At 48.9% G+C, this 27,906-nt stretch overlaps 1 protein-coding gene and 1 long non-coding RNA gene across 3 annotated transcripts; both read left to right on the plus strand.

Annotated features, from left to right (window-relative positions):
• Positions 1-2,559: 2,559 nt before the first annotated feature.
• POLDIP3 (DNA polymerase delta interacting protein 3) lies at positions 2,560-27,849 on the plus strand. 2 transcript variants are annotated; one of them, XM_084748391.1, is made up of 9 exons: positions 2,560-2,723; positions 12,176-12,566; positions 13,265-13,351; positions 15,794-15,889; positions 18,043-18,222; positions 18,718-18,795; positions 21,684-21,813; positions 24,265-24,331; positions 25,926-27,849. In XM_084748391.1, the coding sequence occupies exons 1-9, from the start codon at positions 2,665-2,667 to the stop codon at positions 26,101-26,103; spliced, it is 1,266 nt and encodes a 421-aa protein (XP_084604517.1). In that variant the 5' UTR covers positions 2,560-2,664; the 3' UTR covers positions 26,104-27,849. The 2 variants fall into 2 exon arrangements, with proteins under 2 accessions (XP_084604517.1, XP_084604518.1); XM_084748392.1 differs by lacking the exon at positions 13,265-13,351 and having other exon boundaries at positions 2,562-2,723.
• On the plus strand, positions 3,076-5,706 carry LOC311578555. Its single transcript, XR_014772891.1, has 2 exons — positions 3,076-3,468; positions 3,758-5,706. It is a non-coding gene; the product is annotated as an uncharacterized lncRNA (long non-coding RNA).
• Positions 27,850-27,906: the final 57 nt, after the last annotated feature.

Here is a 27,906-nt window from a genome sequence, read left to right on the forward strand (position 1 = left end):
CATTCATCCCCAGCTCTGGATTCTGCTGGGAAAGATGCTGGACCAGTAACATTTGTAAGCTGGTCACGTGGAGATAGATCTGGTGGAAGTTAGGGCTGTTCTTAAACTGGGCGGCAGGAAAGCCACCTGCCTTAGTTAGGGTTTCTGTTGCCGCAATGAAATACCATGACCAAAAAGCAGGGTGGGGAGGAAAGGGTTTATTCAGTCTATACTTAGACATCACTGCTCATTGTTGAAGGAAGTCAAGACAGGAACTCAAACAGGGCAGGATTCCAGGAGCAGTGGAGGGGTGCTGCTTACTGCCTTGCCCCACATGGCTGGCCCCTCTCCCATTGATCACTAATTAAGGAAACGCCTTACAGCTGGATCTCATGGAGGCATTCCTCAACTGAGGCTCCTTTCTCTCTGATGACTCTAGCCTGTGTGGAGTTGACACAAAACCAGCCAGTGCAGCATTTTGCTTGTCATGGTTGGGATGTGAAGACCTGGTCCTGCTGGGGCAGATGTTCAGGTGGTGAAAGTGAGTCCCAAAGTCTCATGGCTGGAGCAAGCTGCTTTCAAATACAGCAAGTGGCTGGGGGTGGGAGTGGGGCAGTGTTTGCTGCACAAACGTGGACTTCCTGATCACAGACCTCCATTGTCATGGGGGAGCCCATGGGGAGCTCCACAGAAAGACCACCCTAGTCCCAACAGTGAAATTAGATGATTTCCTTATAGTCCTACGTACTGGAGGGGGAAAAAACATTTGCTGCCAAGAGGAGTCGGCGCCTTCTTAACAAGACTCTGGCCTGCTCTTGTGCTCCGCGTGGCTCAACTGGCCCCAGCACAGAGCCTAAACCTAAAGCTATCCCTTTGCCTACCTTGGGATCCTGCTCCTCATGCATGCCTAGAGGTGCGTGCGTGCATGTGTGTGTGTGTACGTGTGTGTGTGTGTGTGTGCACGCGCGTGTGCTGGAGAAAAGAGGACAAGCCCAGTCTCAATCCTACTTCCCAGACCAGGATCTGATGCAGTCCTGAACCCTAGGACTCTCTTGGCTCCTGCTTAGCTCCCCATTTAAACCTGTGGCGTCTCGGCCCCCCCCCTTCCTCTCTCCTGGGAGTGAGGGCACTCCAGGTTGAAACTAGCAGCCTGGGAGAGTCAAGCGCGTGAATATTCTTATGGGAAACTGGTTCTTATCTCTTATTAATAGCCTTCCTTTCACAAAATGTAAGTTTTCAAGGGAGCATGACCGTCTTACCCAAGAGTATATTGTATGTATATGCATGCAGTGCCCGCGGAGGCCAGAAGAGAGCATCAGATCTCCTGGAACTGGAGTTACATATGTTGCGAGCCTCCATGTGGGTGCTGGAAACCAAACTTAGGTCCTGTTATCAACAGGTGCTCTTAGCCACCAAGCAATCTGTCCAGATCTTGCATCAGATTTTTGTTTGTTTTGCTTTTCTTATATTTTTCTTTTTCTTTTTTTTTCTTTTTGGTTTTTTTGAGACAGAGTTTCTCTGTGTAGCTTTGGCTGTCCTGGACTCACTTTGTAGACCAGGCTGGCCTTGAACTCACAGTAATCCTCCTGCCTCTGTTGGGATTAAAGGCGTGCGCCACCACGCCCAGCTTGTTTTGTTTTTCTTTTCTTTTTTTTTTTCCATAATAAAATTTTGTATTTAGGTTTGGTCAGTACAGGTGAGATATACTGGAGTCCCAGGGCAATCAATATGCATTAACAGGACACAACAGTTCATAAAAACTTAGTAACTACGCGCACAGATTTCTTAAACATTCAGTCACCTAAGGATGAACGCACAGATGTTTGGTGGAAAACTATCTAACATGGAAACTACTAGAGGACTCCAAGTCCAACTTTTTAGTGATAAGAGCTACTGTACTGGGCAAACATGGAGTCATAAGCCCACACTTGTTTTTTTCAAGAAAGAATATCCCTGGCTGTCCCGGAACTCAGTCTGCAGACCAGGGCTGGCCTCGAACTCAGAGAGATCAACCTACCCCCGCTGGGGTTAAAGCTGGGCGGACGGCTCAGTGCTTAAGAGGGCTTTTTCGGCTTCCGCAGCTGTGGGTCACACACAGGCGGCGGGCGCTCGCAGGAGGATGCACAAGCGTTCTGTTGTTGGTGCTGTACGGGGTCGGGCAGGCCACCAGACCCAGGCATCCCGCAAAGTAGGCGGGTCGCCGCAGGTGGCAACCTTTACCCGCTCAAAAATTCGTCTCACATAAGCAGTGAGGACTCGGGCGTCACCCCGAATCGTTATTTTCCTTACTCATAAGTTTAAGGCATGAAGACTGTATCCGCAGTCCTCAGGGGTAAGGAATTACTGTCTCTTCACAACTACGGTGAATTTCAGGTCGTCTGTTCAATTAATAGTCTTGTCCCTCGAAAGTTTTTCTAGTGCTTTGTGATTTACATCACTTTAACCCCCTCATTTGCAAAAGGAGGGAAAAATGAACCCCAACACTCCGACCTCCACATGCAGATTAGACGTAGGTAACCGCAAAGGCTCACGGGGAGCGGCCCCACCCCCTTCCGTTCCGGGTTTCGTTTGCGCTATCGCGAGAGTCCGTCGTCGCGGTGTCGGAAGCTGTTCGTCGCTCCGGCCAAGGGGCGGGCTCGCTGCTGACGGCCTCTCCTCCGCTCTCCGTTAATTTGGTGGCGCAAGATGGCCGACATCTCGCTGGACGAGCTCATCCGGAAGCGCGGGACGACGACCAAGGGACGGTGAGCGGCCTTTTCCTCTATGTGGGGCCTCGCTGCTTCTTCTCGGGGTTCGGGGACGGAGGAGGGAGCAGCCCGAACGCGGCGCGAGAATCCGCTTGTGCCCGCCCCCTGCGTCCGCCGCGCTCCTTATTGGCCGGGCCGCGCGGGCCCAGCGGCTCCCCAGCCCACTGGCTGCCGAGCCCGGGAGCCGCGGCCGCTGGCAGGCCGAGGGCCGGGCCGGGCCTTCATCCCGGGGGACTGGGTCGCAGGGTCCACGGTGGCGCAGTCTCTGCCCCGCCTTTGGGCCCTTGGCGTGAGGAGGACGGAAGTTGAGCCGACCCCAGCCCAGAGCTCTACGTGTCGTATTCTGCCGGTTCTCCTATGTCACTGTGGCTAACCCCGGCTAAGAGCTTTCAGATGCCAAGTGCCTGGTTCCTTTTATTGTAATATCTGTAATATATATATATATATATTTTGTTCACTTGTTTTCTTGAGACGGGGAGGGGGTTCTCAGCATAGCCGGCGCAGGCCTCGGACTCGCCAGGCAGTCCTTAAATGCCTGGATACTCCACCCATTTTCCAAGTGCTGAGATGTCAGCCGTGCTTGTGTCCGGCCTCCTCCGTGTTGCCCAGGCTGGTTTCGAACTCCTAAACTCAAATCGATCCTCCCGCCTCAGCCTCTCGGTAGCTGGTGCTCCAGACACTTTGGTGTTGTTTAATTATCTTACACCCTTTTCACGAACGGGAAGCTGGAGGCTGAGAGAAGGTAGGGGGACTTTCCCAAGGCCACAGAGTGCCACTGCTGGCGGAATTGGCCTCGGGTAGAGACAGAAAAACAGTGCGAGAGGGTGCATTGCCGTTGAGTGTGAGGAAGTGGTAACTGGGCTAGTGAGTTTGTGAACACCCTGCTAGAGTTAGGTACACTGTTTCCCAGACATCGATCTGCCCAGCGGATGCTAAGGCTTTCCCATGCCTGTCTAGTGACCGCTTTCGTCTTCCATACTGAAGCCTACGCCCCTCTAATGCCAGCGTTGCAGCCTGTCATCTCCTTCCAGCTCATCTGCCTTCTGGGTCACAGTGAAATGGTCCTGAGGACATAGTTATTGACAGCCACGATCATTAAGCCATTTAAAAGTTTCTGGTCTTTTTATTAATGGCCGAGAGCCAAGAGAGACTTCTACCTCCGAAATGTCCTGGTGATCAAGCTCAAGGGTACATCGATTTGATTTTTTTGTTTGTTTGTTTGTTTTGTTTTTTTAAGATTGATTTATTATGTATACAGTGTTCTGCCTGCATGTACACCTGCAGGCCAGAAGAGAGCATCAGATCACGTTATAGATGGTTGTGAGCCACCATGTGGTTGCTGGGAACTGAACTCAGGACCTCTGGAAGAGCAAGCAGTGCTCTTAACCTCTCAGCCACCTCTCCAGCTCCCAGGGGTACATCGTTTTAAAAGATGGTTTCTTCAAGGCTGTCAAATACAGATAGCCAAAACACTAAGAATGTACCATTTATATAATTCCTGATTGTGTCATGGTTCTTCTTGCTATGGGTAGTTTGTAGTACATATGTGTAATAATATAAATATATATGAAAAAAAAGGCCAAACCAATTACATGAGTGCTGGGGCAGGGGGTCACATTAGTGAGGAATCTGGGGTGGCCAAGTAACATATGCTTCCCCACACACATACACACATACAGGGTTTCTCTATGTAGTCTTGGCTGACCTAGACTCACTTTGTAGACCAGGCTGGCCTCGAACTCATAGAGATCCACCTGTCTCTGCCTCCTGAGTGCTGGGATTAAAGGCGTGAGCCACCATGCCCAGCTTAACATGTATTTTCTTGAAAAGCTGGGCTGTTTTTTCCAGACACCTACATGACAGGTTCTCTGTGTAGCCCTGGCTGTCCTGGAGCTCTGTAGACCAGGCTGGCCTCAAGCTTACAAAGACCGTCCTGCCTCTCCCTCCCAAGTATTGAGATGAAAGGCTTAGGCCACCATGCCTAGCAGAGAATTTTGCTTTTATGTGAAGATTGGATTGGAACAAGAGTATTCTGGAAGACCAGAAGGCAGTGCAAGGGTTCAGACTTCCTAAAATCCCATTTCACTTGCACAGCCAACGAACACTAGTCCCTGAGGCTCCATGTCAAGTTCTGGGAAGACTCTGAACAATTTCAGTAAGTAAATGTCATTTCCCACATTGCTTAGTGCTTCCCAGAAGAAACTGCTGTTCTGACAACTTCAGCTTTAGTATTATGTAGCTATCCCAGGAAGAACCTTGTGTTTAGAAACTTAGAGTATGTGGCTCCTGGGGGCAGCTACTTTCTTAGTGGGCGTGGCAACGGCAGAGCCTTCTAAAGCTCTCCCGCTGGTTAAGCCCTCCTCACTGCTTATTACAAGACTGTGGACCCCAAGGCACACCAAGTGCAGTCAGAATCTAGGGCAAACAATCTGAGAGCAGGACCAACCTGGGAGGCAAAGCTTGTGTGGTGTAGCCAGGCTGGAGAGCCCGGCACCAACTGCCTTTGTGGAACACGTGTCTTCCAGAGCGGAAGGGTCGGTGTTCCCTGTCCCTTCCGCTCCCCCCACTAATCAGGAAAAGATGCTTTGATGAGTGCCTATTTGTAGAATAAGGAGAGTGCTTTGAGTGACACTCATCCATCTCTTGAGGAGATCCTGCTGTCCTGCCCACACGTGCCACCAGTGATTTTAGGTTGTGAAGAACCCTCTGCTGAGTGTGCGCTGCGCATTCAGCTGTGTGTGGCTGTGCCTCCTGTTGACTTCTGCCTTAGGCTGTCGAGCCTCTGATTAAGTTAGTTGAGGCAGCCTCTCTTTCCTTCGACTGGTGTAGTTCTCGATGGGTCCAGTTAGAGTGTGCTAGAGTCGGTCAGCTGAGAGCTGCCTGTCCCATCTCCCGAGTGCTTGGAGCCGCGGAGGGCGGGCGGCCGGCCATCTACGTGTGGCTCTCACGCTTCTGCCGAGACAGGCTGAAGCAGACGTAGCTCCAGACACAAAAAGCATGGGGAGGAAGGGCTGAAGATTCTTCAGAAAAGGAGTGTGCCCTGGTGTCTTGTCTCTGTTACTAATTTGGAATAAACTGTATTTGTTTCTCTGTATAAAAGTGATCTCAGGGCTAGGTCAGTGGTTAAGAGCACTGGCTGCTCTTCCAGTGGACCTGGGCTTGATGCCCAGCACCCACATGGCAGTGCACAACTGCAACTGTAGTCTCCGGGAATCTAACACCCTCACTTGGCCTCTCTGGGCATTACATGCACACAAAAAAATACATCTTCAAACAAGCACCTCAGAGCCAACAAGATTGATCAGCAAGTTAAAGAGCCTGCCACCAAGCCTGCCAAGCCTTAGTTCCATCCCAAGACCCGTTTGGTAGAGGGAGAGAACAGATTCCTGAAAGTTGTTCTCTGATCTCTGCATTTGTGCTGGGGTGCATGTGTAGCCACTCACATATACAAATAAATGTTTTGTTCTGTTTCTTTTAAATATAACTCAGCTACCTTCATGGTCCTCTTTTGTATCAGACATCTGGAGGTGGCCTTGGCTCTGTAGTCCACAGAACCAGGAAGGCAAGGCATCTCTAGTCCTACACACCCTCAGTGGATGCCAGTTCTCCTAGGAGAATAGGAGTGAGAAGGGTCCAGTGGGTACCTGCCCTCTCATTGGCCTGCAGCATCCTTTCCCAGGATCTCAAGGAGTGCTGGGGGACTTGAAAGCCTTTGCAGATAGTTCAGAGGTTAAGAGCACTGACTGCCCTTCCAAAGGTCATGAGTTCAATTCCCAGCAACCACATAGTGCCTCACAACCATCTATAATGAGACCTGGTGCCCTCTTCTGGTGTGCAGACAGAATGCTGTATACATAATCAATCTAAAAAAAGAAAGAAAGAAACCCGTTGCGAAGTTTCACTACTGATCTTGTCCAAGGTGGGGCAGGTCAGAGTCTTGCTCAAAGCTACCCTCCTTCACCTTCCCAAGAAAACTGTGTGAGTGTATTCAGGAAACTCAGTAGTCCCTACAATGGGATGTGAGGCTACAGGCACAGAGATGGGGTGAGACTGGAGACCACCCATTGGGGAGGGCTTTGTTGCAGAGCCTTAGGCAGTTCTGGGGTGGGTAACATGATTGACTCTGTTTTAGAGGCCTGCCCTAGCGGGAGTGTTTATTTGAAGAATTCCTGATGACTAATGCCTGCCTTGTAACCAGTGCTGCTGCCCGCTGGGATGAATAGCTGTCTTTTCATGCAGGAAGAGGAGATGTGATTATAGAAAGCTGGAACACAGAGGTCCTCAAAAGGAGTTGAAAGAATGCACATAACCGGGCAATGAATGCATCAAATTGCAAAGTAGCTGCTCCCAGCAGGAACAGTGTCCACATCCCTGACTGCCAGATCCTCCCCTCCACAAATGCACCCGAGGTGTACCAGTGACAAGTGGCATGAGTAGAGGTGGCCCCTAGGGTTATGTGACATGGCAGTGCTGAGCCCTTTTCATTACTATCCTGTGTTTTTCAGTATAATCCTGTCACCAAGTGAGACATTGTTGTAGATTAAAGTGTCGGTCCAGGTTATCTTGGTGACTTATTGTGACCAGCTGAGCACTTTTGTCAGGTGTTCTTCATGTGCATTCTCACCCTGAGCAGCAGTAGAGTGTCTCTGTCACCTGTACTTTGAAGCTGTTAATAGTGGCTGTTTGTTGGTGTTTTAATAGATTGAGGGACATTCAGATCTGTTCTTCACCTGTAGTGCCTAGGATTGGGGTAATCTTCCTGAATATTATTGTAGCCCTACTTACAAGTTTGTGGTGTAGGACTTACTGGTTTGTTTTGTTTTAAAGATTTACCTAACCAGTGTAGTATTCCACACTTAGTCCCAGCACTAGGAAGCAGGGTTATGGTGATCTCTTGAGTTTGAGGCCAGCCTGGTCTACATGACAAGTTCCAGTTCAGGCAGAGCTACACACTTTGTTTTTGATTATTTGCCTGCTCGTACATGCATGCCTGGTGCCTTTGAAGGGTCAGAGGAAGGCATCAGATCCCCTTGTGAGTTGCCAAGTGTGGGTACTGGGAATCAAGCTCTGGTGCTCTCTGCAAGAGCGCCAAGTGCTCTTCGGTACTGAGCCTCTCTCCAGCCCCTGCCCCGTTCCTGACTGATGTTTTGTTGTTTATCTGACTGATGGATAACATAACTTCTCAAAAAGCAGCATTGATGTTATGGGGTCTAGAGTGTCACACATTTCCCTTTGTTAGGTTGTTTCAGAAAACTGAGGTAGGGACGCAGACAGACTTAGTCTCACCTGGCTGAGGCCGCTTCATTGGAACAGTGTGGGCTACAGCCTTCCTCAGGGGTGGAAGTTGAATGCATTTAAAGGGGCAGCGGACAGGTCTATACATGCGCACACATACATGGGTAGCTACCAGCAAGTTAAAGCTATTTCTTGTGTTTGACTGAGAGCAGGTCGGGTAGTTTTTTATACTGGGCATGTGGTTTGTGCAAGTGGAGCAGACTGGGGCTAAACTGTTCTTTCTGGCTGGGGCTAGTGCTCCGTATAGCCTGAGCCACCCCCTCGTGACCTGAGACTATTACCCAATTTGGAAGAGTAAAAAGAAGGAGTAGGAGTTGTACCTACCCCTTACCCCTTTCTCTCTTCCTCTGTCTGTCTGTCTGTCTGTCTCTCTCTCTCTTCCTTTTTTGGTTTTTCAAGACAGAGTTTCTCTGTGTAGCCTTGACTGTCCTGGACTTTGTAGACCAGGCTGGCCTCGAACTCACAGAGATCCGCCTGCCTCTGCCTCCAGAGTGCTGGGATTATGGGCCTGTGCTGCTATGCCCAGCTCAGTGTTGGATTCTTTCTAAAGTTGTTTAGCATTTTCTCTACTAGGCCTGATTGGTTTGCATAAAAACAGCATTCTTCTCTTAGGAAGCACAGATGCCCTCCCTTTTGGCAGTCACTAAGTCTAGTCCTCTGTGTAGGGTACTGTGTTTTGTTGTATCAAGGTGACGTCTTCCTTCATTTGACTGGTTAGCTGGCTTTGTTGTACCTGTTGGAGCCCCATCACTTGTCATTGGGAAGGAGGGCTTGATGGGTTATCTCTGCTGAAGAAACAAGCCAATGGAAGCCAGATTAAAAGTGTAAAAAGGGCAGGTTTATTTGGGGAATGAGGCTCAGCAGCCTCTGGAGCACCTCGACTTGGTGGGGTTTTTAAGGATGGCAGGTGAAGGAAGATGACATGTCTGCCAGCTGCTGGGCTTGGAGAGCCGGTGGCCCCAGGTGACGGGTTGGGGCGGTCATCCGGAGTGCTAGGAATGTGGAAGCTTTCCTTCGAGGAGGCAGGGTTGGAGATAGGAGTGGGCTTTACTGGACCATGTGGGGGAGGGAAGGGCAGCCAGAGATGCCAACTGAACAGGGCTTACATGAACATTTTGTATGGATGTAGGGGAAGTTCAGAGGGTAAAACACTTTAAAAAGCAGGGTAAAAAATGGTGACTATGAGGATAATAAAGATGAAAGAAGTGATGGGGAGGAGGCAGAGTGGAGGGAACTAAAACCCATACACACATTGGAAGAGGCTGTGGGTGAAGTTTTGTCCCTGTGTCTTGGGCCCCATATAAAAACAGTTAGGCTTTGTTGGTGTGGAAGCAGCGCCATTTTTAGAGGAGGGCACAGGTGCCATCCTTAGCAGGAGTCAGAGCTAGTCATGCGCTCCTGCAGCAGCCAAACAAGTTAAGCTGATCTGAAATGTCTCTTTAAGTGTTTGAGAGCTGGTAAGACAGGTGAGCTGGTGTGGAAAGGCTTCGGTCCGTCTGCTCTGAGTAGCAGAAAGAGTGATGAATTGAACGGCAGTCTCCGTCAGGGTCACCCAAGCTGGTTTCAGAGGCTTAGGCTGTGGATTTCTCTGAGCTGACGAAAGGGACAGTGAAGCAAGGGCAACAGTTAGAGTCCCTCAGGTCCCATCCAAGGGACCACAATAAAACTCGACAAATGGCTAGATCCAGAAAGGGTCAGGCGGTAATAACTGTATAACCTTGTGGGGGAACATTAAGGGATAGATTTTGGTTACTAAGGTTGAATGCAATTGCACAACTGTCCAGACCGTAGACCTGAGTTTTGTAGAAAGATAACTAATTAGCAATTTATTACATCAGACTCCTGCATAAGGAACAAGCACCTGGAAGTCTGCTACATTCAGCATCTAATTGGTAGTTTAAAAGAGAAATAGAACTCTTGTCATTTTTTATAGGATTGTCTAGCGAAGTTTTCTCCTTTTTTTGTTTTGTTTTTGTTTTTCGAAACAGGGTTTCTCTGTGTAGCCTTGGCTGTCCTGCACTCACTTTGTAGATCAGGCTGGCCTCGACCTCATAGCGAACCACTTGCCTCCGCCTCTGCCTCTGCTTCCCTAGTGCTGGGATTAAAGGCCACCGCCCAGCATAGCAAAGTTTTCAAAGACATCACTTGGGTAGTCTGAATAAATATCCCAAACTGTAAGTTTGGTGACAGAGCAGATGGCAGCCTCCTTTAATGGAGGAGTGGGTGGTTAGGGTGTGACCTTGGAATTAGCTTTTGTTAAGAGGAAGAATTGAAAGCCAGGATAAAGGACAAGGCTTATTGAAATGTCATACAGGTCTATACCAGTCAGGCGGACATCTTTGGTACAGGTCCCCCTGTTCACAGTATCCTCTTCATAGGTCACTTTAGGAGGCAGAGGGCAGAGCAATTGCTATTTGCCTCTGTTGTTTGAAGCATTTAGGATATAGATGTAGACTCTAAGATCCTCCAGGCAGAGCATCCATTCCCCTGTCTTGTGAGACGTGAGGAGTAATTTACCTGCACTACAGATAAAGAGGTCTTTCTGGTCAGGCCTACACAGCCACGCACAGGAGCAGTGGACTTTGGCAGGTCTTATTTTCCGATGCATCTTTCTTCTGTAGTGAGGCTAGCATGCAGCTTACTCCAGTGCTGTGTTTCCTCCAAGGGAACTACCTGGGCCTGTGGATATCATGCCGTGCAAGTGTATTATAAATCTAGCCACTTTGCTCATTGAATTTTCATCCATTTAAAACAACTTTTTATTGATTTTTTTGGGGGGGTGATTTTTATATCATGCACCCCAATCCCACTACTCTCCCCACCCCACCATATCCACCCTCCATCCTTGCAACTCCTCCTTCAAGACAAAAACAGACAGACAGACAGACAGACAATAAAAAGGTAGGTGGTGCACACCTTTAATCCCAGTACTTGGGAGGCAGAGGCAGGCTGATCTCTGAGTTTGAGGCCAGCCTGGTCTACAGAGTGATTTCTAGAACAGCCAGGGCTATACAGAGAAGCCCTGTCTCAAAAAAGCAAAATACAGAGAAACCGTGTCTTGTTTTTTTTTTTTTTTCAAGACAGGGTTTCTCTGTGTAGCCTCGGTTGTCCTGGGCTCACTTTGTAGACGAGGCTGGCCTTGAACTCACAGCAATCCGCCTGCCTCTGCCTCCCAAGTGCTGGGATTAAAGGCGTGCGCCACCACGCCTGGCTGAAACTCTGTCTTGAAAAACAAAACGACAACAAAACCCACGATGAATGGATAGATAGAAAGAAAGAAAGAATCTCACTGTGGAAATGTATGTCACACAGGATATCCTTTTGCCCAAACAGCTTTAGTTGCAAATGTTCATTGCAGAGAGTCATTGGTCTGGTTCAAGGCCTAGGCTTTTCTACACTGTCAATCCTGGCTCTTCACTGGGGCCCTGTCTCTGATAGCCTGCTGTTGCCCTGTCACGGGAAGTCCTGCAGCTTTAGCTCTGTCGGACCAGCCCTTCATGTGCTCCAGCAGTTTGTAGATGGGGTAGGTGTTAGGGTATGCCAACTCAAAGCCTGCTTTGCATATAATTAAAAAAAGAATTTTCATTCTATTATTAGTCTTCTGAGTGCTGACACCTACACATTGGCTCTCTTAGTTCTAGTAAGAGGTGTCTGCCAGGAGAGAGGCACCATTTGTTTTAAGAGGCAGATTTACAAGCCGGGAGTGGTGGCTCATGTCTTTGATTGCAGCACTTGGGAGGCAGAGGCAGGCTGATATGTGTGAGTTTGAGGCCAGCCTGGTCTGCAAGTGAGTCCAGGACAGCCAAGGCTACACAGAGATACCCTGTCTTGAAAACAGACAAAAAGGAGGCAGCTTTACCAGGTCTGCCTTCCACAGGGAGAGCAGGCATAATGATAGATACCCCAGGGTACATAAAGGAGTGCCTGAAAGCATGGTCAGGGAGCAGATGGTTTTAACTGGTGATGGGGTCTCCATAATTTTGTTTCTGAGGCAAAGTTAGAAGCCAAAGACAAGAAAGAAGTATGTACGTTTCTGTGTATTTGGGAGCAAGCAGGGGTCTGGAAATTCTAGGACAATGCTAGGTGTCCCCAGCTCTCCTCCATGGCTGCTGTTGATCCCCAGACCCACTGACTGCTGCGGTTTATGTTTGCAGGCTCAGTGCCAGACCAGGAGTTGGAGGCGTCCGCTCTCGAGTTGGGATCCAGCATAGTCTTCTCAGCCAGCCAGCGCGCACAGCTACCTTCCAGCAGAGATTTGATGCTCGGCAGAAGATCGGCCTCTCAGATGCTCGCCTCAAGCTGGGAGTCAAAGACGCTCGGGAGAAGCTTCTGCAGAAAGATGCCCGGTTTCGGATTAAAGGAAAAGTACAGGATGCCAGAGAGATGCTGAATTCACGAAAGCAGCAGAGCACTGTGCCCCAGAAGCCCCGCCAGGTGGCTGATGCCCGGGAGAAGATCAGCTTGAAGAGGAGATCCCCTGCCACCTTCACAAGCCCACCCATTGGGACTGTGACCCCTGCTCTGAAACTCACCAAAACTATCCAGGTAGGTTGTGGTTCCTATCCTGCATTTCCAGAAGCCTGGGAAGAAAGCGAGAAGCATGCTGGAAGAAGTGGGGAATGGCAAAAATGCAGTTGTTCCCAGTGTTGGTCCAGCACTTTCTGGCTTACAAAAAGGCATAAAGCACATTAAGACAGTCTTGTGGAGCACAGGGCATTGTCTTTCAGAGAGGCTCACCAGAATGAACTGACTTTCCAAAGTGAAACAGAAGTAGAGAAAAAAACAGGAGGACACAAAGCATGCTGTGCTCATGCTGTGCACGTGCTGGGCAGGTACATACAAGTTCTATCTTATTTGTTCCTCACTCAAAATTTAGAATTATTAATTAAATTAAAATTTCAGTTTTATAAGAAAGGATCTGTAAGAAGTGTGAAATAGTGTATCTGACATTACTCACTCAGCCAATCAGTGCAAGGACCAGGATAGGAGCCCAGGAAGTGACTGCTTGTCCAGTAGTATCCTGGCCACTCCACACAGCCACCACTCTAGAAGGAAAGGAAACTGTGTTTAATTTGGGATAGAAGCACCAATTGTTGACTGAGGCAAGTTCATTAAGCCCTTCACATGCATTATTGTATGACCTTTGCTAATGCTTGTACGTGCTAGCCTATTTCAAGTTCATTGACCTACTCGGAATGCACATAAGCCCTCTGGGATGGATTGTGACCACCGGATGTTTCTAGGTTCCACAGCAAAAGGCCATGGTGCCACTTCATGCCCATCCTGCTGGAATGAGGATCAATGTTGTCAATAACCACCAGGCTAAACAGGTAGAGTGAGTGTGCATGCGTGTGTTCATGAGGTCTGCTTGGGTAGATCGATTGAGCACTGGCCTAGGGCTCCTATTTCAGAGTGTTAGAAGGAACTTTTCACTTTGAAGTTTGTGAGTTTTAAGAATAAACTTGTGCTGGCCATGGTGGCACAGGCCTTTATTCCCAGCACATGGGAGGCAGAGGCAGGTGGATTGCTGTGAGTTCGAGGCCAGCCTGGTCTACAGAGTGAAAAGGCGGTGGCAGCCCCTTTGGAGACATGAGGGTTCACACCTTTAATCTCAGTTCTGTGAGGTTGGGCCAGAGCTCGTGAATCTGAGGCCGGCAGGGCCTATATAGTAAGTTCAGAACAACTGGGCTACAGAAAGAGACCTTGTGTTAAAAAAAGAAAGAAAATTCTTCTTTTAAAGATTTATTTACTTACCATTATACAGTGCTCTGCCTGTGTGTACATCTGTAGCCCAGAAGGGAGCATCAGATCACATTATAGATGGTTGTGAGGCACCATGTGGTTGCTGGGAATTGAACTCAGGACCTCTGGAAGAGCAGTCAGTGCTCTTAACCTCTGAGCCATCTCTCCAGCCCAGAAAGAAACTTCTTGATCTAGGCCTGGTATATCAGAGGCAGGAGGGTCACAAAGTCTAGGCTAGCTTCAGCTACTAGGGAGACCTTGTCTCCAAAAAGAAACTCTTTTTTGAAACAGAGTCTCACGTAGACAGTGTGGTCGGCTACTCCTGCCTGCACCTTGGTGGTGTGTTGTGCTGCAGATGGGACCAGAGCTCTTGCATTTTACCATCTACACAGCGACACCTCAGCCTCGGAGAAGAGATTTTTTCTTGAGAGAGGAGAGAGGAGAGGTATAAAGGACAGTAGAAGAAAATTAAATTGTTTGCTATTATAAACATTACATGTGTCTAATGTAGAAAAACAGCTTCATGTGCCTGTTCAGCAAGCTAGGCACCATTGTTATTCTGCTGTGGCTCCTTTCCAGGCTTTTTGTGTTTAAAATGTGTATCAGTGTTAGTTTGCGTGTGTGTGTGTGTGTGTGTGTGTGTGTGTATGTATGTATGTATGTTTGTGTACTGCACGCATGCCTGTTGCTGTGGAGGTCAGAAGAAGGTCCCTGGAAGAGCTGCACCCTTCATGTGGGTGCTGGGAACTGAGGGCAGCAAGTAAGTGCTCTTGCCCGCTGAGCCTGAGCCGTCTCTCCAGGCACTGGGAGTGGAGCTCAGGGCCCTATGGTGCTAGACAGGTACTGGACCACTGAGGCTCTGCTCCAGCCCTGCTTCCTGGTTTTTCATTTGCTATTGCTACTTTTTAATTACCTGCCTGGCATTAAGGTTATGTTCTCACCCAATTTTGTAACATTCTTTTTTTTTTTAAATAATTAATTTCAAGTTTGTAAAAACATCTGTAAAAACTGGATAATCTGCTGATTTGACATTTTCCCTACTAGAAGTACTCTGCTGTGGACATCTTTGGGGTAAAACTCTTTGTAGGGTTTAGGTTACAGACCAGACTGGGATGATTTTCTAAGCCAAACGATATATAGTCGTGTACTCCATAGTGACACTGTGCTCAGGTAGACTGCCTACAGAGCATATACTGGACTAGCTATGTAGTGGCCTCAACCATCTCACCATCTAGGCTTGTGTAAGTAGTGTCAGTTTACTTTGTTGTTTCACAGTGAAGTCCTTTCTCAGACTATCACTAACTGAATACAATACGTTGTAGAGATTCTGGATATGCATTGGCTACCTATGACAAGGTATTTCTGGCCATGTATTAAATACCTGGGAGGCTGGGGACAGGCGGGTTGAGTTTTAGGCCAGCTGGGTTACATGGATGTTTCTACCAAAAAGGAATTTGGGAGCACCTATAAGTAGGAGTACTTTTTAGCAGTTTTTACTGGGTTCTGTGGGTGGGAGTCCCCTTGTGAGGACGTGAGCCCACGTCTCCTCAGGCCCCGGTCCTGCGCTCGTGTGTCCACCTCCTTCCTTAGTCCTGGTCATTCCAGCAGCCGCTTCTCTGCTCTGGTTCAGAGGTGTGTTGAAGGCTGAGTGCCATGTTAGCGTTTACCCAGTGATCGACATGCTTATTCTGTGGTGCTGGGCGTTGCTGAGCAACATCTCAGCCCCAGCTACTGTTTCTTTTCCTTCCTTCCTTCCTTCCTTCCTTCCTTCCTTCCTTCCTTCCTTCCTTTCTTCCTTCCTCTCTTCCTTTCTCTCTTCCTTTCTCCCTCCCTTCCTTCCTTCCTTCCTTCCTTCCTTCCTTCCTTCAAGACAGAGTTTCTCTGTGTAACCTTAGCTGTCCTGGACTCACTCGCTTTGTAGATCAGGGTGGCCTTGAACTCACAGAGATCCACCTGCTTCTGCCTCCCGAGTGCTGGGATCAAAGGTGTGCACCACCATGCCTGGCTAGCTACTGTTTCTTTATTCTCAGAACTTATACGACCTAGATGAAGATGATGACATTACAACACCTGTTCCTACTAAACAGATGAAGTTTGCAGCCACGGGCAACTTGGCCCACCACATGGTATGACAATTTTTCCTTTCCTTGCCACTCTGCGCGTTAGATCAAATGGATGGATGAGGTTGTAGAGAATCAGGCCTCTCATTGATTTGGGCTATGAGCTTTTTAGAACTATAACTAGCCAGTTCCTTGATCTTGTCATTGGACACTGGAGTATCCATGATTTGCTCAAGGTTCTACAGCAGGACAGTGAAGAGCTGCAGTTCCCAGGGTTGGGTTTGAGACCCTTGAAGGGAATTGTGTTTTAGTCCATGCTCTGCTACTATAGCAGTAGAGCCTGGGTCCCTGTAAGCAGTATGAGCCTGGGAACACTGTAAGCAGAAGTCCGGAAAGGTGGGCTGCATCTGGTGACCAGAGGGTCACACATCATGCAGAGAAATGAGAGAGCAGTGTCTGGGAACCTGAGGGTCCTGCTGCAGAGACACAGCTTTGGCCATGATCCCAAATGTGAAGCAATCTCCTGGGCACTAGTTAACTTCTTACAGTGGTTGTAAAGCTGAATGTTGCCAGCTCATTTATTTTCAAAGGGAAGAGGCCTTTCCAGTAATTGGACCATGTGGGCCGGCCTGCCTATTTGCTGGTTTAGTCCATGGCTAATTCCACTTGGAAAAGCAGTGCTTGCATTCATTCATGTGAGGTTCCTGTTCATCTTCAGAGACATGGGTTTGTTTCTATGATAAGGAAGCAGCACAGAGAGGGGGATGAACCTCTTCCTCATTACCCGGCTTATGAGTAGTCAGTGGAGTTGTTGAGCTGAGTCAGCATGGCTCCCAAGTCATTTCTCAGACTCTTGAGACAGAGAAAATGGCTTGAGAGTGTGGAGTCTGGCATGGGGAGGATGCTTCAGGCAGACTTAGAGAAGCCTGGTGAGCTGACCCTTCCCCATACCCTCTGTGGCATCCCTCCTTTCTTCCTGTTCAGTGACAGCAAGCCTTAAAGTCAGCCAGCCACCTGCTGCTTTAGTTCAGGCATCTTCTAGACATGAGACTGAGTTTCTGTTTCCAGGAGACCACATCCTCTGTTTGGGAGGGGCTGATTCTGATGGGCTGTACATCCTAGCTTTCTGCAGCCTGTTCTCTAGTCTGGGAGCTGTGCAGGCTATAGCTATGCATGGTGCCTCTGCATTGCCAGATCAGAGCCCAAAAGCTAGGAATTCTGTGCCTTCCTAAGAGAGTTCTTAGGGCATGGGAAATGGCTCAGAGGCTAAGAGCACTGGCTTTTCTTCCAGAAGATCAGGGTTCAATTCCCAGCATCCATATGGCAGCTCACAACTGTCCGTAACTCCAGGTCCAAGGGATCTGATAGATACACGTGCAAACAAAACGCCAATGCACAGAAAATAAAAACTAATTATTAAAAAATAAAAGACAGTTCTTTTCCACACACCCCCCCCCATAGGATTTCTCTGTGTAACTCTGGCTGTCCTGGACTTGCTTTGTAGACCAGGTTGGCCTTGAACTCACAGAGATCCACCTGCTTCTGCATCTGCCTCCTAGAGTGCTAGGATCACAGGCATGTGCCACCGCGCCTGGCTAAGAAGACAGTTCTTATGCCCAGCCATTCTGTTGTAGTGGAAGCTTATCTAGGAATGAGTTTGACCTGTAAATTCCAGGGTTTTCTGAAAGTTTGAACAGTGTGAGTGAGCCTATGGCTCTCCCCCCCGCCCCCCGCCTTTTCTCAAGCCCCTTCTCTCCTCTTCTCCCCCCCCCCCCCCTTTCAAGACAGGGTCTCTCTGTGTAGCCTTAGCTGTCCTGGACTCATTTTGTAGACCAGACTGGCCTCGACTCACAGAGATCCGCTTGCCTCTGCCTCCTCAAGTACTGGGGTTACAGGTGTGCACCACCACACCTGGCTGAGCCTGTGGCTCTTAAGTGAGTTTCTTGGTCAAGTCTGTATGGAATCCTCTTGCTAAGCACCAGCTCTGTGGGAAGTGCCTTCTATGTGCCTCCCAGCAAGGGTTCTGGTCAGTGCATGGCTCTGTGCTTTTCTCGCTTTTACTCTTCCCGACTGTCCATTACCGGTACTGGCAGCCAGCCAGCCCCGCGCTTGGGCTTGGACTGAGAGGCTTTGGGGATCTTGTGTTAGCTCATTGTTAGCCCTTCAGACAGTGGTTTGTGTCTCTGGCTTCTCAGACTCCTTCCTTCCTATTTGTTCAGACTGGACTGAGCAGCTCTAAGCTGTCTGTATCCAAGGCTCTTCCTCTCACAAAAGTGGTTCAGAATGATGCCTACACCGCTCCTGTTCTCCCCTCCTCTGTTCGAACCAAAGCATTGACCAACATGTCTCGGACACTGGTGAACAAAGAGGAGCCTCCCAAAGAGCTGCCACCTTCTGAGGTAAGGTGAACGCTATCATCCCAGCTAAGTGTCAGCCTGTGTTGGGTGTCACTGTGCTGTGTGTCCTAAGAATACCCTGTGAAGTAGATGTTACCAATCCTCTCTGCAATGAATAAACAAACCCGTGTTCTCAGTCAGCTTGCTGGCCAGTAAGGAAGGACCATTGCAGAGAGATCACACTAGGTAGTGAGTGACGTGGCATGGGGGTCCCAGAAGAGACCTATTGAGAGCCACAAGGAGATGGCATCTATGCCTCTCAGAAACTTAAGCCCATGCCATTGAGCTGGCTGGGTCCGGAAGTATGGGCAGCGGTCCATGCAGAGGCTTGGGCTGAAGGGCCTGCACAGTCTCCTGCTTTCCACAGGCCAGGAGACCCAGTGTGGTAGATGCACTCTGAATGGGGTTTCCTGCCTTTCTAGGCAGTTGTCTGGAGTGAGTTTTGTGTGCGTGCATGCTGCCTTTTGACTCCTCCTCACATTCTTGTCTCTGTGACAGCCTGTGCTCAGCCCCTTGGAAGGCACCAAGATGACTGTGAATAACCTGCACCCTCGTGTCACAGAGGAAGACATTGTTGTAAGTACCGTCATGGGCTGTCTGACCTTTAAGTCACAGCCTGCTTCTGTGGTATGTGTCTCTAGAACCATGCCAACTAGTGATTTGCTGGAATTTAAAGGATGGTTATGCTCAGGGTGAGTTGTTTGTTTGTTTGTTTTTTACCACCCATAGATCCAGGGCTAAATCACCAATGGGTGGGGTCAGGCTAATAGGTGTCACTCCCAGCAGGGTGACACAGGATCTACTTATTCTCCCAACAAGCTAGGAGAGCACTTGACACCGGGGGCCTATTAAAGACTCAGTGCCGAAGGCTTTCTTGGAGCCGGTGCTCACATGTGCTTAGCATGTACCAAAGTTCTATACTGTGCAGAAGCAAAGTAGGTGTTCACTATAAATCATACTTGTACGGTTTGGTGTTGGTGAGCTGCTCCATCGGCTACAAAACTGGGAGGCCCAGTTTTCAGACACCAGCCAAGGGCCTCACATGGGCTGTGTCTTGGGGTGGCAAAAGTGATCTTTAGGAGGAAAGAGCAGCGGAGGCAGCTGTTGAGAGCACAGCATTGGTGCAGCTCTGTTTGCTTTCTTCTGCACAGCCTCTAGACAGCTTCCCCCCAGCCTGCCTGCATCGTGGAGTGTCTTTCATGACAGGACTAGGAGGTTGCCTTTCATACCTGTCTTACTTTGCTGTAACAAAACACCATGACCAGGCAACTTAGAAAAGAAAGCATTTAAAAGGGGCTTAGGGTTTCAGATGATGAGAGCCATGTTCCCATGGCAGTGGGAACAGCTGATAGCTCACATCTTGGTCCACAAGTGGGAGGCAGAGAATTCTTTGAAACCTCAAAGCCAGTGACACCTCCTCCAACAAGGCCACATCTCCTAAACCTTCCCAAACAGTTCCACCAACTGGGGACCAAGCATTCAAATGTAAACTTGTGGGGGCATTGTCGTTGTGCAGGGTTGCTGTCTGAAGGAGCAGGATGGTTTGGCAGGTGTGGTGGGTGACCTCTGTAGGTTGCCTTCATAAGAGTGAACATAGCTAAGATGCCTGATAAGTGTGAGCCTGGAAGCAGCCAGTGCTTCCTTTTCACTCAGCAGGGATAGTAGGCACTCAGCGGAGCTATTCATTTAGAGACTCAAGTACCCTTTGGACTGTCCTATGGTGATGACTACAACTGGAGACTCCAGCTTTTCCCTGCAGCCACATCTTAGGTTCAGCAGCTCTTTGTTGCTGGCTCTTTAAGTTTAAACCCAGCCTTGTCTAGTAGTGAGTTCTAGGACAGCCAGGTGTGCATAGTGAAATCTTTTTTTTTTTTTCAAGATTTATTTATTTGTTATTATGTATACAGTGTTCTGCCTGCATGTACACCTGCAGGCCAGAAGAGGGCATCAGAGCACATTATAGATGGCTGTGAGCCACCATGTGATTTCTGGGAATTGAACTCCCAACCTCTGGAAGAGCAGCCAGTACTCTTAACCTCCTAGCCATCTCTCCAGCCCTCTGTCTGTCTGTCTGTCTGTCTGCCTGTCTGCCTGCCTGCCTGCCTGCCTGCCTGCCTGCCTGTCTATCTATCTATCTAGAGACAGGATCTCTATGTTATCTTGGCTGTCCTGGACTCTCTTTGTAGACCAGGCTGGCCTCGAACTCATAGTGATCCACCTGCCTCTGCCTCCTGCGTGTTGGGATTAAAGGCGTGCGCCACCACACCTGGCTCATGAAATCATTTTAGAGACCTTGTCATTAGCCTTGTTCTCAGAACATTATAGAAGTGAGTGGCAGAAGCAGAGTGAGTGGCAGCAGTGGCTTAAGTTCTGATTTGCCTCCCTCATACATCCTCACATGATATTCCCTCTCTGGCCTCTGCCTCCCTTGTCACTAAGATGAGGCCGTTAGAAAATGAAGACAGCATGTACAAAGCACTCCTTTAAAAATGATTTTTGGGCCTGGAGAAATGGCTCAGCGGTTAAGAGCACTAAGTTCTCTTCCAGAAGTCCTGAGTCAATTCCCAGCAACTGCGTAGTAGTTCACTGTAATATGATCTGATGTCCTACTGGTTTACATGCTAATAGAGCACTCATATACATAAATAAATAAATCTTTAAGAAATTTTTTTTTGGCCAGGCAGTTGTGGTGCGCGCCTTTAAATCCCAGCACTCAGAAGGCAGAGAGAGGCAGGCGGATTGATGTGAGTTTGAGGCCAGCCTGGTCTACCGAGTGAGTCCAGGACAGCCAAGGCTACACAGAAAAATCCTGTCTCGAAAAGCAAAAAGCAAAAAAAAAAAAAAAAAAAAAAAAGGTTTTAGTTGAAGATGGTATGTAGCTCACACTTATATTGTAGTCAGTGCTAAGCATCGCAAAGGCTGTGGCAGGAAAGGAGCTAGGGGAGCACACAGCCTAAGAGTAGTAATCACTCAGCCAGCAGAAGACAGCACCCACTGTCCGTCTGTGCCTAATTTACTAGGGCTCTACTGACCTAGTGCTCAAAGTGTCCTGGGAGCCCCTCCGTCAGGCACCCCGTGACTGTCGCCCACCCCGGGCTGAGTAGAACACCAGCACGCATAGTTCCAACAGTCTCCCTCCCTGGGACACATTAGCAGCTGTTTTTAATGAGCTTCTGCACCTGTCCTGTGGCTCTATCACAGTGCTCTCTGAGAGTCATTTGATAAGCTCGGGCCCTGCTCTGACAAGGAGTGCTGTGAAGGTCCATGATTGCACAGGGAGAACTTGGGGGTAGGGACATGACTTTGTGGGGGGTCACAGGTATTGCAAGCCAAGAAAGGAAGAGCTGCAGCAGCGAAGGCCCTGCCCTGAAGTCCTGGGCATGAGGCTGCAGTGCGGTCCTTGGGGAGAGTTACTAGCAGGGAGTCAGGAGTTCCCTCCCGACCTCACTTGTGCTCACTTGCAGGAGCTTTTCTGTGTGTGTGGAGCCCTCAAGCGAGCTCGGCTGGTCCATCCTGGGGTAGCAGAGGTTGTGTTTGTGAAGAAGGACGATGCCATCACTGCTTATAAGAAATACAATAACCGATGCCTGGACGGTAAGTTAGAGGGGACCTGCCGCCACGCCCCTCTCTGTCTGAAAGCAGTGGGCTTGTGGAGTAAGCCATTCTCTGAGATCGGTACAAAGACCTTAGGGAACTCATCCCTAGGGCCTTCTGGGTAACAGGAAGGGGCAGTGATATTCACTCTGAGTAGTGCATCTCCATGGATGAGTCTCTTAAAGGATCTTGCTGACAAAGCCAGATGCCACAGCCTCTCTCTTCACCTGTGGGCTTGCTAGGACCCAGCTTTCTCAGCGGCCGGGGGTCTTGGCTATGTGTTGGCTTCTGGGTGAGGTCGTCCTTTTTATAGCTCAGCTAAATGGCTGAGAGGAGCTCTGAGCCAGGCTGCTTTCCACTGGCTCATTGTGTGTGCGCTGAGAGCCTGCTGAGGATCAGGGCCCTGCACCAGATCAGGGGAGGCAGAGAATAAGAAAGGTGGCCTTGGTGCTCTGATTTGCATTTCCCTGGTGGCTAATGGTATTGATCCGAGCGTATCGCCCATATGCGTGTCTTCTAGAGAAATGTCTATTCAGTCTTTCACAGGCTGTAGCTGAGTTTGTTTGTTTTTGATTTTTGAGACAGAGTTTCTCTGTGTGGCCCTGCCTCTTTCTGTAGACCAGGCTGGCCTCAAACTCAGATCTGCCTGCCTCTGCCTCTAAAGTGCTGGGATTAAAGGTGTGTACCACCACTGCCCAACTGGATTATTAAAAAAAAAAAAAAGCTGAGCTGTGGTGGTATACACCTTTCATCCCAGTATTTGGGAGGCAGAGGCTAGCCTGATCTACAAAGCCAGTTCAGGACAGCTAGGGCTACACAGAGAAATCCTGTCTCGAAAAACCAAACCAAACCAAACCAAACAAAAATCCTGCGTTGTAAAGGTTCTTCATATAATCACAAGGCTTGGGAATGGCTCGGAAGGTGAAGCGCAGTAGAGTGAGGTGCTGATGTTGACCTCTGGCTCCACAAGAACACATGCCTATCCTTACGCCATGCACAGAGTTCTTCATGTAATTCTTAGGTCAGGTCTTTCAGGAAGTAAAGGGTGAACAATTACTTATTTTCTCTCACTTGGCAGAGTGTTGTCTGCTGGCCTTGAACTCACAGAGATCTGCCTGCCTCTGCCACATCTGGGTACATCTTATTGTATCTTTAAGGCAGATGTGATAATGCTGAGGCAGCTCCAGGCAGTGCAGATTTACCAAAATGTGCCAGGGACTTAGAGTGAATACTGGTCCTGCAAAAAAAAAAAAAAAAGGCACTGATAACCTCCTCTTTCATTTAAGGTGCTAGGAACCTTTACTTTGAAGAAAGGAAGGGCCTAACCCTGCCAGGCACTGTAAAGCAGAGCACAGCGTGGTGGCTGGGCCTGTGGTTGGCAGTGGGTTCAGTCCAGTTGCACCCTCTCCTTCCTTTGAGCGGATTCAGTCATCTCCACAGGCACTGCTAATAATCAGATTTTTGATTTCTTGAAAGAGTTCAGTGTGTATTTTTGAGTCATTTTACTTGTGATTGCTCAAGGGTTCACATTGTAATTGATCAGAACTAGTTTCAGGTTAATGGTGACTTGACTTGGGCACAGAATGCTCTCCTGCAGCGTCTGGTCCCTTTGCACGGCATGTCTCACAGTGGAGTACAGCCTCCTAGCACTTGATCCTTGATGGACAAGGCAGGCCTCGTATAACAAGCCTTTCACACAAGGTCGTAGCTACACATTTACTTTGTGCCTAACAAACTTGTTAGAGTGGCTTCTCGCTGTGCAGCTCCTTCCTGCCCCACAGTCCTCATCTCCACTGTGAAGCAAAGTGCTGGCCTTTTTGTTTCCTGGCCTCATTACTAAGGATCCGCCAGTCCCATGTTTCCTTAGTGTCTACATGTCAGTGTTTTTTCTGTAGCTGTGATAAAATACTTGAGGCTATATTCTTTTTACAGAAAAGAAATGTATTTGGGGTGTTCAGAGCAGCACTGACATTGGTTTGGCTTAGACAAGGATTTACTAACTAGGCCTGTTCTCGTCACATAGTGTGCCGTCCTCAGTGACTATGTGCTTTACACAGATGACAGGGTTACTAAGTTCAAGCATGGAGGTGGGGAGAGACACTCAGTGCCTTCCAAGCCTAGAGTGTAGGGTCTAATGGGTGAAAGACTTGGTGTAGTCCAAGGTGTAGATCAGACTTCACAGCTCTGTAGGATACACATTCAGAAAATGGCCAGGTAGCTGCAGCCCCAGACCTCCAGTGCTAGGTAGCTTCTGCGCCTGCCACACTAGGTATCCAGGCTGGCTGTCAGCTTGGACTCCTGTCTGAGCCTGCCAACACTTAGATTTCCCAGCCGTGCCACGATGCCTGGCTTCAGTGGTAGAATCTGACCCTTGGTCATGGAGTCAGTTATCCTTGCCCTCTGATGAGGAACAAGTCTCTTGATGGAGCCTTTTCTTTTTTTGGTTTCCAGGGCAACCCATGAAGTGCAACCTTCACATGAATGGGAATGTCATCACCTCAGACCAACCCATCCTGCTGTAAGTGCCAAGGGGACAGGCTGGGACAAATTCCCTGCTGGTTTACTTTGCACAGTCACCTCTTCTATTCTGATCCTCAGTGGTCAGTCAGGATGCTTGAATTAGAACCAAGTGGTTTGTCTCAAACTGTCCCCAGGGTTTGATTACAGTGGACTAATATGACAGTGTCCAGCATCTCTGCAGGAAGTGGAGAGCAACTCTCACATCCCCTTTGTATGACCGCCATCTTCCTAGTGGAAAGTAACTGCACTTCCCTGCAATTGACTGTGTTAAAGTGGTGCTGGACCACATCTGGGCACATGTGCCTGGCTCGCTGTTGAGGACTTTCTGGAGCCTCAGGTGCATAGATTATTGAGGCTGACAGGATAGCATTTTTCTTGAAAGGAGGAAGGTGAGAATGCCAGGGTGGGTGGGATTGTGCCAGGCAGGCTAGAATGGAGTTGGACATGCAAAGGCAGGATTTGAACCTGGGTAATAGATGCTGATTGGACCAGTCAATAAAACTGACCCAGGAGTAAGTTGTGCTTTAGAAATGTTTTAGAAGCCGGGCAGTGGTGGCGCACGCCTTTAATCCCAGCACTCGGGAGGCAGAGGCAGGCGGATCATTGTGAGTTCAAGGCCAGCCTGGTCTACAAAGTGAGTCCAGGACAGCCAAGGCTATACAGAGAAACCCTGTCTCGAAAAACAAAAAACAAACAAACAAACAAAAAAAAGAAATGTTTTAGAAAGGGGCTAGAGAGACAGTTCAGTTATAAAGAGTGCATACTACTAAGCTGGGCGTAGTGGTGCACACCTTTAATCCTAGCACTTGGGAGGCAGAGGCAGGCGGATTGCTGTGAGTTCAAGGCCAGCCTGGTCTACAAAGCAAGTCCAGGACAGCCAGGACTACACAGAGAAACCCTGTCTTGAAAAACCAAAAAAAAAAAAAAAAAAAAAAAGGAATGCATACTATTCTTGCAGGAGACCTAAGCATCCATGTTGGGCAGCTGAAACCATCTGTGAGCACCTGTTCACATATGCCCACATACACATAGTTTAAAATTAAAGAAGTATTTATTTGATGTGTATGAGTGCTCTATCTACGTGTACACCTGCAGGCCAGAAGAGGGCATCAGATCACATATAGATGGTTGTGAGCCACCATGTGGTTGCTGGGAATTGAACTTAGGACCTCTGGAAGAGCAGCCAATGCTCTTAACTGCTGAGCCATTTCTCTAGCCCCCATAATTTAAAATTAAAAAAATAAAAATATTGAAGGTTTTTATGACCTGATACGTTAGGAAATCATTGGGATAACCAGGATCAATGTGGTTGACTTAGGCTAGACTTTGAAAGATTTGCGTAATATGTCGCCATGTGTGACCACCCAGAAGAACATGCAGTGTTTCCAGATAGGAAACTTGAGCACTCAGCAACCTGCAGCTAGGTGTTTTGTTTCGCAGTAAATAAGAAAAAAATGGCAGTTTCCTCCCAGGTGAAGGTAGATGGGGTGTGGGGAGCATCGTGCTCCACTCCTAGCTCCCGTCAGATGCTCACCGGGACCTAGCACCACCTAAGGGGAAACTGACAGGGATTTTGTTCTCTGCTCTCACAGGCGGTTAAGTGACAGCCCCTCAGTGAAAAAGGAGAGTGAGCCGCCTCGGCGGGGAAACCCTGCCTCCTCTTCCAACCCTCCTGCTGAAGTGGACCCTGACACCATTCTCAGAGCGCTCTTCAAGTCGTCGGGGGCCTCTATGACCACACAGCCCACAGAATTCAAAATCAAACTTTGAGGAGGGGAGCGAGGCAGCCAGAAACAGGGCAGAGGGTGGCTCTGTTTCCTAAGGCAAAGCTTGAGACCAATGGGCCGTTGGACTGAAGCCCCCTGAGCAAGGAAAGGCACCAGGGAGAGCTTCCTCACCGGACGGAACCCACCTTTCTCTGTTGTTCTACACTTTGCCCTCTGTGTAAGGTTATATTTCTGTAGTGTTTCCTCTTTCCTCCACTATCACCAAGGTAGGATGTGTTTGTCGGTGTGCCTCCCCTACCCTTGGCCCCAAGTTGATTTCTTCCCTAGAAATGGTGCACTGTTTCCCTGGGTGGCTTTCTTGTGGCCCCATGGGACACAGGATACAGGGGCTATTGGAAAGACTGCTGTTTTTGTTTTTTTCAGTTTTCTTGTTCTGTTCAAGTTTTCAAACAAAATGGGACGAAAGGGACCTCTTGCCCTTTGGTGGGCACTAGGTCAAGCTTAGGGCCTGCATTAGGTCACTGGCCTCTTGTCATTTCCAGACCTGACTGCTACTGTGCAGGGTTCTATGACAGGGGCAGGGTAGTCCAGAAGCCAGCATCCCAGAGGTCATGTGCCCAGCTCTCTCAGCTTTCAGATGGGAGTGAGGAAGGGACCTGTGCCATTAGCCCTCTTTGGTCTCACATGCCAGCGTAACATCACAGCCTGGTTTGATGCAGGTGACAGCTCCAGGTTACTTGGTCTTTTCTCCAGGCTCCATCCCAGGCTGCTGCAGCACAGGGGGCTTTGGATGAGAGCTGTTGGCTGGCTCTGGCTCTGCTTCTCTGGCTTCGGCTATCTACAGAACAGCGATGAGGGTTGCACAAAGTGCAGCTGTCACCAGGGCGTTGTCTCTGCTAGTGTAAGTGATCCACACTGCGACGAGTGGTCTTCAGTGGAGTTGGTCTACCAGGCAAGCTGGGGGCTGTTTTCTACAGCATGCTCTTAGCCTGTTAGTGTAGAACTGTGGGGCTCTGCTCACCCGTGGGGCAGCTGCTGAGAGTCAAGCAGCAGCAGTCCAGAGCTGGTCAGTCAGCAGTCCCCTGATGATGGGAACAGAGATTCCAAGGGCGGGCCTATCAGTAGTGTGTGCTGTAAAGGAAGCTAAGGCACCTCGACACCGTCAAGGCTAGGCCAGTAAGAGAACTTCAATTAATTCATATTTTCCCTGAGTTAGGTCTGCCCAGTTAGAAGGCTCTAGTTTGAATCAAAATCAGTCCTTCAGCTCTGAGGTTGCCCAGCCAAGCAATCAAGCAATGGCATCTGGGTGCTCCATTCTCCTACTTAAAGAAACTTGCTTCTCTGAAACCCTTCTAAATGGGTACAAGCTACATTTTTTTTCTCAGCAACTGGAAGACATTCCTCCATGTTTCACCCTTCCTAGCCCAAGAGAACAGCCCTAGACACGAGGGCCTGACTTCTCTGCCACTGGGAACAGTTGGCATGCCTTTTGCTTTGTGTAGAGTAGGGATGGCCGAAGCTTTCCTGGTTCCCTGCTCTTTGTGAGCCAGGTGTGCTTTGGACTTAGTTTTGAGTGAATCTCAGCCTCCTAGCTATGTGGTACTTTGGGGAGTGTGGTGTTTGTGCCTCCTGCATTTCAGACTGTCATCTTGGGAAACAGAAAAGGTGGGTCAGCCCTCATGAGTCCCCACTCCCTTGCATCACTTCTTTGTCTTGTTCAGGAGAGAAAAAGAGCAGGATGGAGGGGCTTGTTACTTTCCATTTCTCAATAAATGTTTGTTATTTCTAACTTTGAGCTATAATGTCTTTTAAACTTGCCTTTACTGCATTGTGTGTGTGCATTTCA

This window comes from Acomys minous (assembly GCF_964271855.1).
Source record: "Acomys minous genome assembly, chromosome: 12".
NCBI classification, from domain to species: Eukaryota; Metazoa; Chordata; class Mammalia; order Rodentia; family Muridae; genus Acomys; species Acomys minous.